The sequence below is a fragment of the Natrix helvetica genome (assembly GCF_964273705.1).
Source record: "Natrix helvetica genome assembly, chromosome: 4".
In the NCBI taxonomy this organism is placed as follows: domain Eukaryota; kingdom Metazoa; phylum Chordata; class Lepidosauria; order Squamata; family Natricidae; genus Natrix; species Natrix helvetica.
The window spans coordinates 165314071-165323955 of NC_138550.1; the positions used below are offsets into that span (position 1 = coordinate 165314071).

General features: G+C 36.6%; 1 protein-coding gene across 1 annotated transcript; it reads right to left on the reverse strand.

Moving 5' to 3' along the window:
• Positions 1–2856: 2856 nt before the first annotated feature.
• LOC309391665 (mas-related G-protein coupled receptor member H-like) lies at positions 2857–3714 on the reverse strand (the record flags this gene model as incomplete). The annotated part of the gene is made up of 1 exon (XM_081952330.1): positions 2857–3714. One exon carries the CDS (start codon positions 3712–3714, stop codon positions 2857–2859), a length of 858 nt encoding a protein of 285 aa, XP_081808456.1.
• Positions 3715–9885: the final 6171 nt, after the last annotated feature.

Genomic DNA, 9885 nt, shown 5'->3' on the forward strand with positions numbered 1-9885 from the left:
CAGTGGTGAAACTCATTTTTTTTTTACTACCGGTTCTGTGGGCGTAGCTTGGTGGACATGGCAAAGGAAGGATACTGCATAATCTCCATTCCTACCCCACTCTGGGGCCAGCCAGAGGTGGTATTTGCTGGTTCTCAGAATCTCTCAAAATTTCCATTACCGGTTCTCCAGAACCTGCTGAATTTCACCCCTGGATCAGCCCTCTTAGCTGAGAAATGAATTTCACAGGCCAAATCTTCCATCTCGGCACTAAAACCTGATCCAAAATCCTGTTTGTTTGTTTAAACAGTTGTTAAATTCATACACAATAAGATTTTGAGTGATGGGTATGGAGGGCAAGGGAAGGCCATCAGAAAGAAGTTAAAAAGTTGTCATGTTTAGAAACTGTGACGTTGGGTTAATGATAGAAGGTGGGAAGGTTTTATTTTCCATTGCCAGTAGTCATTGCTTTCACATGGTGGTCTGTGAGCTTGGCTTGAAGATAAGCTGAAGGCATAAACAAATTTTCTCTAAGATGTTTGAAGCATGGATGTCTATTCTTCACTTTCTTAAAAAAAGAATTCTTCAGAAAGAAGTTAAAAAGTTGCCATTCTTAGCAACTGTGATTTTCGGTTAATGATAGAAGGTGGGAAGATCATCACTAAGCAATTTGTGTTTAAGACTACATGGCTTATTGATTAAAAAAAAATAAAAATTCCTGCCTCAACTGCCATTATAAGTCAAGGTCTACTTGCATTTTGTTGGAAAAAGCTATATAACTCTCATATGTCTTTTCATTTCAGTTTTTTGGCTTCTATGTTACTTTTCCTGTATGATGTACCTTTGACAATATTTACTGTGTTGGTTTGCTGGCTGTCAATTGATAGATGTGACAAGGACAGTGAAATCAAATAAAACCTTGATTTTATCCACTTTAGTTGATAATTCTCTGGTTTCTCCAAGGCAGCATTCCTATCTATGAAATACCTGAATTTGATTGAGAATCTTTTGGCTCTCATTTAGCATCTTAAATGTATAGGACCTTTTCATGAAATAAAACCCTGAAAATATCTCTCACAATTGTTAGATCTTGTCACAAGGCACCGACATATTGAGTAGGTGGATCGTTCTTTCTTATCTGTGAGGTGACCTTGTTTACTGAGGTGTCCCTTGGCTACAGTTTAACATCCTGAAGACAAATGGTCTTTCAGATCCTCCCAAAAACTCAGCCTGGACAATTCTCTCCATAATATTTCTTCAGAATTCTTGATCTACTTCTATTAAACTTCTACTCAGGATCCAGAATCAATGTGTTCAAGGAGATTGAACTGTAGACATAAGATAATAGCTTTAAAGTATAGTCTCAGTCGTGTCTACTCAAAGAGGTATCCTGTTGATCTAGTAGCAGTTACTCCCTTCACGATATGTAAATGTTCAGTAGTATATGGGGGTTGCAACTCCTTATATTATCCCTGAGATTTAGCTCTGTATAATGGATCTTAATTGCAAAAGAGTTTTCGTTATGGTGCCTGTTCTGACCTAGGCTTCCTGATACAATAAAAAGCACATGCTTAATCCCCCAAACCCTCTTTTTATTTCAATGGCTGTTAATTATATTCATTTACAGCCCTTAATGAGTCACAAATAGTTTGTAAAGAGTCTGATAGAAGTCTGCCAAAGTTTTTCAGGGTACAGCTATTAAGCACCCACCTTTATCTTACTTGAAATGCAGCCAAAGACCTAATTGGCAATTAGCTTGCAAGCCCACATGGAGCAAAGAGTCAAAAAGGAGTTTCAGAATTTAAATTGACCAGAACAAACGAAGTTGCTTCCTGCAAAGGCTCACGAGCCTTTACTCCTCCTTTATGTCTTATGGGAGGAGCCAATCACCTCCAAGCCTTACTCCTGGGTCATCCCTTTTGTCCTAACTATTCTTGCATTCTGGCAACTCTGTGCATGCGCGCACTGGGAACAGGCTCCTCCTGCCTCGCTGAAGTTCAATTCTGGAGTCTCCGGAGCCAGCACATAACTCCCAGATGTCGCTGGCCCCCTCTCTGCCTCCAATGCAGAGCTCTCATCAGAGCCTTCCCCAGACTACATGTTCCTGCCCAACCACCTCATTGTCCGACTCTGCTGTCCACACCCCAGGCAACAGTGCCACCAATCTGATAACTTTCTGGCATGGTTCTGGGTCCTGTATTTTTCGGAGTATAAGATGCACCAAGATTTTTAAGAGGTAAACTAAAAAAAAATGTTTTCGTACTCTGCAGAACTCCCAAACCCTCTGCATTCCACATTATTTGTGAAAAAAGGAGCATGCAGAGAGCTTGTGAGGCTGCAAAGTGCTCCTGGGGGCTGCGGGGGGGGGGGCAAAAATAACCCAAACTGGCCTTTTTTCACAAAAACGGGCCCATTTTTTTTTGCCAAAAAAGGGCATCGATAGCCTTTAATAGAACGTGCTCCTGGGGGCTGGGGGGGGGAGATCAAAAACAAGCAAACAATGGTCCATTTTTCCCTCCCCAGCCCCCAGGAACATTTTTCAGGCCTCCCAAACCCTGTGCACATCCATTTTTGTGAAGGGGGCAGGGTTTTGGGAGACCAAAAATGCTGTATTCAGTGTATAAGACGCACCCAGATTTTCACCCTCTTTTTGGGGGGAAAATGTATGTCTTTTACTCCGAAAAAGATGGTAGTTAGTTTATAATGGTGGAGGGGAAATTTTTTGCTTCCCACACTTTTCTTCAGGCTTCAAAACGAACTCTGACAACATACTTTTTCGAGAGAAACAAAAGACATTCATATTTTATTTTTGAAGCAAGAAACACATTTTTGTACTCAAGTGATATCCAAGATTAGAGACAAGTTAAAACTGCATTTTTACAGAGCGGTTGAAACTCTGTTTGTAGGCATCTCTCTCCTTTCAGGTGCTTCATCTTCCTTGAAGACTCTTTGAAAAACGACCTTGATGCTCTCCCTACTTTGAGCTCGTTTCTTTCTCCCAACCAGATAATAGATCACTGGATTAACACTGCTGTTTAGAGAAGCACCCAAAGTTATGAAATCACCCAAGAGAAAAAAATTGAAAGAATATCTATCGTGAGTATAAAGATCATAGAACCCGTAAATATTTAATGGAAGATGAAAAATTAGGAAACAGAGAAGAGTAATTAAGATCATCATTAACAGTCTTCCACGTTTGATCTGTTTGGGTTTAAGGCATACTTTGACAAATAGGATCAGCGTAGAGATTATAATCGATGGAAGGCAAAGCACAGCAGTCACAACAAAATGGAAATACGAGAAGCCATGATATTTAAATACAAATTCCATAGTGTTCAGAATTCCAACCAAGAGAAAGGAGCAGATCCAGATGAGGGCACACACAGTAGGGGACAAAAGTTTTGGCCGGGAACAGCAATGCCAGATTGGGAAGAGGACACACACACACCGGTCAATGCTGATGGCTGCCAGAAGAAAGAGACCATTGATATACATGATGTGGGAGAAACAAAATATGATCAATGAAGGAGTTGCAAAGTTCAAAAAGTCTATAATATACAAAGTGCAAATTATAGCCAACAATACAAGGTATCCAAAGTCAGCAATAGCTAAATTCAGAATCAACACAGTGAAAGGGTTTCTCTTAATCTGGAAGCCGAGTAGCCAGATAACAATTCCATTTAATGGAATTCCAATACAGGAGATGGCTAAGTATGTGATAAGAAAGCCAAGCATATTCTTACACTAATCCAAATAATGGATAGTATTATACTCAGAATACTCTGCTCTAGAACTTCAGGATGAAATCCACCAAGAGACTTTTGTAGTACAGCTATAATATCTGGTTTTCAAATGGATGTTCCTATAAGAAGAAAAGAAAGAAGAGCAGATTCAATCATGTCTCCATAATTATCATATTGTCATGTCTACCTTCTCTGCAAATGATGATAAAAATAGATGAAGAGGGCTTCTACTATAAACAATAAAATGAAGCATAATTTACAGAAACCCAAACCAGGACAAGTTGTTACTTGGGTCAAGAAGAACCAGGTTAGATCCTGGAGTTTCTGCATATTTGTGCCAAGTACAGGACTCAGAACTCTTGGCCCAGCAATCAGGTCCAGCAACTGCAGAACTAATGGAAGGAATGGTTTTTATTAGTCATAAATATTCAAAGACAGAAAACAAAGTACTAATATAATGAAGTTATAACCAGAAGTAATAAGTGTCCTTGAGTGTAGTCCCAAAACGTTTTAAGCACCACTTAAAATACCATCGGCATTGACCAAATCACCATCAGTCAATTGCAAAAAGCAGAGAACTTGGGAAAATCCGAACATCTGGACAATTGAACATCCAACTACAATTTATGAACCTAAAATGCTAGCTGACTCTCACTGATTGCACAATTCAGAACAATGGGGAAAAATACAATTAAATTAATTTAAAACAAAATCTTTCCCAGTGTGGTAGTTGCTGCAACTATCCATAAAAAGTGTTTACTTTTTTAAATCATGGGGAAGAAGCTAAATTTCACTGTTCCGCTTTCAGGTCATGCTTTGTTCAAAGCTTCTTAGTGATAAGGAAGCCCTCTCAAGATTTGCACAGGTTTTCTGTTCAGTTTTTATCAGTGACTCAAGCAGACTCACCCCAAAGGGTATTGGGGTTTCTCTTGGGGTATTCTAACCATTTTGTCCCAGCTGAAGCACATAGGAATATAAAAGATGACAGAATCCGCCAAGGAAATGCATCCACTTAGCTTGATGAACATTTGCTGCTAACCGAAGCTCTTCCTGCCTAAAACTGTGGAGGTCTCTATTTCATTCTTTCTGGGATGGCCATGGATTTAATGTTCAATATGTATGTATTTATGGGGGAAAACTAAATCTAGTCTAGTCTAGTCTAATCTGATGAGAAATGATCTAGCAAGTAGATCATGTTGGACTTAAAGAATCGATTTCTTGCTTCAGTCACAATTTTTTCCAACAAAAAAGTCAGAATTCTAAGAGAAATTATGACACATTCTAATTGTGTGATAGCTTTGGGGAGACAGTTTTGCCTGATGGTTAAGGCATTGCCTAGAAATCAGGGACTGTGAGTTCTAGTCCCATCTCAAGCACTGAAGTCAGCTAGGTGACATTGAGCCAGTCATTTTCTCTTACCCAACTCACCTCACCGCATAGTTATTGTGGGGAAAATAGGAAGAGAGGTATTGGGTATCTACGCCACTTTGAGTTATTTATACAACTAATAAAGGCAAGATGAAAGTATAACTAAATAAAGCTGAATAAGAAACTGAGAATGAGATTTTCATGTCACCATAGAATTATGTGATATTAGTCATTAGTATCTTAATGGTCCCCCAGTTCTATCCGGAACTCAATTACTGAAAGTGTACTTTGAAAATTACAATTACCACCACTCAAGCACTGCATTTACTCCTGACATACTTGTTGAGGATGGGAAGAATCTTCAGAGGAGACACAACAATCCTTGCCTCCTCTCCCTCCACCCTTTTCCTTCCTTCCTTCCTTCCTTCCTTCCTTTCTTTCTTTCTTTCCTTCCTTCCTTCTCTCTCTCTCTCTCTCTCTCTCTCTGTCTTTCTTGCTCTCTTTCTTTTTTTCTTTTGTCTTTCTTTTTCTTCCCAAATTTGTGTAGTATATATATATTTTTATTGAAAAAGTTTTATACAAACAAATTTTCCCCCTTTTTACCCCCCCCAACATATAATATAGATCACATACAAATACTATACCCCATTCCCTCCCCCCATCTTAAAATAAATTTCTCATTCAGATATTGTACCCCCTCAACTCCCAACAATCATAATTTAAATTTCTCTTATAGTGACAATAGGCCATTAAGCCCATCTTCTAAATTAATTGAACATATATAAAAAATCTAACATAAATGTCTCTTAAAGTAACAATATCCCATTAGTCCCATCTTCTAAATTAATTATACATATATATTTCCCCACCCTCCACCCTAACTCTCCCCCACCTTTCAAACAAACCCACCCCCCTGACTTCCGCTATGCACCACTCCAGTAGTTCCAAACATCCCATATGTTATTTACTCTGTTCATCTGTCAATCTAAACATTCTTACCTAAAGACTACATAGTACTTTCTAGTCTGATATTTATTGTGTATATAATCAATCCATTTTACCCATTCCTGTGTAGTATATTTGATAAGATTGCTGTCACGATAAGACACGGAGCAGAATTCTATCCAGATACTTATGCTGGTTTTATTTTCCTTTGCCTGTAGTCATTGCTTTCACATGGTGGTCCTTTTTGATCCCATCCTGATGATACCCAAGTCCTACCCTGACCTCAAAAAGGAGTACTTTGAAAATAACCATTGCAAAACCCGAAGCATTACCTGATGATGCTGAGAATCTCCAAACAGAACCAGTAGGACTCTTCCAGAATCTAAGGATATGAGCTCTTTTTCAATGACTCCGGTTGGCCTCCACTTGATGCAGTTAGTTCCTGCTTCAGAGAAAGAAGAATTGAGCTTCACCAAGTTGCAAACTTCCTTACAAAGAAAAAACTACAAAGTGTGTCATATACATCTCTGACTTTCGCAATTTAAAGTGTAATCGCACACAAGATCAAAGGAAGTGCTTGAAGATATCGTCTTATCAAAAGGCGATAGGAGTTTTAAGGTCATGAATTGAGATTTGGTTCACGCGGTGATTTGCGGTATGATAAATTAAAAGTTAATGCAACATTTTATAATCTTTTTATTAGACATGCCATACTTAGAGTTTGGAATAAATGTAAAACAGGATTGTTTCCTAAATTGCTCTTGGATTTGTCACCACAAGAAGCATATTTTAGAAGGGAGATGATAGCCAAACAATCATGGATAGCACAGGATGACCTCTTGCTTTGGGGTAATGTGGATTTTAGACTGAAAATGAGAGAAGAATTGAAAGTTTTGCCTATGATTTCATATACGCAACTGCCCAAAAAGTATAAAGTGGATTTTTAAAAAATGTTTTTTACAGTTAAAATAGTGGAAGAATTATGAACCAATGATAAGACTCTTATTATAAAATTTTATACATTGTTATTACAGTTTAATCTTCAGTATGTGAAACTTTGTTATGATAAGCTTGATCAATGGGAACAAATGTGGACATGAAATTTGACACCGAGTTAAAACCTGAAAGAAATTTTATAAAATGATGTGTTGAATTCCTGAAATTATCGAAGATATATATAGATGTTTCAAACTATTGAAAATGTGATTAACCTGAAGGTATTTTTTTTTAACCACCTGTGATGGACTTGTAAGAAGGCTAACAAATACTGGAATTATTATCTATTTGGGTTCTTAAAAACTAGGAAATTTATATAAAAATGAAACCTAAGGCATTTCTTTTAAGGATGACAGCTAAAGAATTTGAAACAAAACATGGGATTTTGTTTTTTATTTCTGATGTCTGCAGCAAAGTTGTTATATGCACAAAAATGGAAGGAATTGTCTATACTCCACAGTGGAAGAATGAAAATTGAAAGCAACGGAGCAAGCCGAGATGTTAAGTTATTTGCTTTAGTTAGAGACAATAATTTGAACAAATTTCTGAGTTTATATATTATGCTAAGCCAAAGTGTGACTGGTTTGTATGCAAGCCATGCTTTTTAGATCAGCATATTCTGTGAAGCCAGAAAACTGAGATTAATGCCATCAACTCTGGTTTAGCACTCTGTGTGAACTCTCCAAAGGTGGTTTTAGAGAGTTCATATGCTTTGGTTGGTGTTCCCTCAAAGCAGAAGGTCTGTTGCCCCCAAGGCTATACCTAAATAAACCACACCAAAGGTGGGGATGAGATCCATTTCATTCTTTCCAGAGTAGGTCACTTACAGAATCCCAAATCAAAAGACCAAAGACAAAAATTTCCAGCATTTTTATGGCCATGCTCACAAAAAAAAGTATTGTGTGAATTTACAGATTGTCAAAGCAAACACATCTAATAGACATTTCCTATCAGTACAGTCAGCATTTTTGAGATTGGGTATATCTCAAGAAGGCAGGAAAAGTAAAGTTACATCAGTCACATCTGTCATCAGTCAACCTCCTGTGGTTCTTCTGTCATAGATGGTCCCATCCTGTTCCATGACAGAGCAACACAATAGCTTTTGGAGGCCAATCACTTTAGCATTTAGTGTTTTTCTCAGAAGGAGCAAGGAAGGCCATTCAAACTATTACATTGTCTGAAAAGTACAAAATGGCTGCAATTTGGCTCTTCAGTGTCATGGCCCAGTTGAAGCTTCCAAGTACTCTTCAAGGGCAGTCTCATGTAAGATGCATTGCCATAGTCCAGTCTGGAGGTCATGAAAGCATGAGGGACCATGAGCAGGGACCGTGAGCAGGGCCTCTTGGTCCAAAAATACATGCAATGGATACACAACCTTCAGAACCATCTGAATACCACCCTGATGTTGCCCCTCAGAGGTAGCCAGTTAGAGAGACAGGTTTGCGGGTTTCAGGTTCAAGGTGAGAGTGGTAATGATTGAAAACTCCATGCAGTGCTGAGAGCTAGGGCTTAAAAAGTGTTTCGGGAGTACCCTGTTATGTTATCTCACTATTTGAAAATTCTAAATTTACCTGACTTGAACATTCTGACTCTACAAAAAAACCACCCTACTTGGAACAACTTATATCCTCCAATGTTAACTTAACAGTTCCTAGGTCCTTAGTTAGGACTCTAGCTGTTGAGCTACCAACCAGCCCCAAAGGCTGTGAATCTCACCAAAGATTAACATTATTATTATTATTATTATTATTATTATTATTATTATTATTATTATTATTATTATTATTATTATTATTATTATTATTATTATTATTATTATTATTATTATTAAATTCTAAATTTATCGGACTTGAACATCCTGATTTTTAAAAAAACCACCCAACTTGGAACAGCTTATATCCTCTGACCTTACCTTAATAGTTCCTAGGTCCTTGGTTAGGACTCGAGCTGTTGAATTACCAACCAGCCTTAAAGGCTGTGAATCTCACAAAAGATTAATCAATAATAACAATAATAACAATAATAACAATAATAACAATAATAACAATAATAACAATAATAACAATAATAACAATAATAACAGTAATAAAAGTAATAACAGTAATAACAGTAATAACAATAATAACAATAATAACAATAATAACAATAACAACAATAACAACAATAACAATAATAACAATAATAATAATAATAATAATAATAATAACAACAACAACAACAACAACAACAACAATAATGGTTGTACTGAGAATGAGAATACATTAAATAGATTAAAAATTAGAATTAGGGGGAATATAGTTATACATGATTTTCTATTAAGTGACAGTTAGAGGTTATGATTAGATTTTGAAAAATGATAATATTAGATATGCTTAAGAATAGTGCTATGACTATTAGAAGGATGTAGTAAATATTGATTAATCGAAAACCAAAGGAATATGTGCTGATATATATATATATATATATATATATATATATATATATATATATATATATATATATATATATATATATATATATATATATATATATATATATATATATATTCAATACTAGACTATGTTCATTTGATTAATATAGTAATGTTTATTTTTATTAATATTGGTTTTGTACCAAAATGAACGATGCTCAGACACTACATTGTCCATGCAATGATATTGATGATATTGATGATATTGGTGTATGTTTAAAAATAAAAAAAACTTTACTCAAAAAAAAAGAAGAGGTGTGTCTTCCATCCCATTTGCAGCTGCCATTTTGACTTTTTTGACCTTACTTAGGACACCTTCCCGTTGTGGTAAGGCTTGGGGACCCACAACCTTAGTTCTGACCCCTCTGAATTAGGATTGTAGTC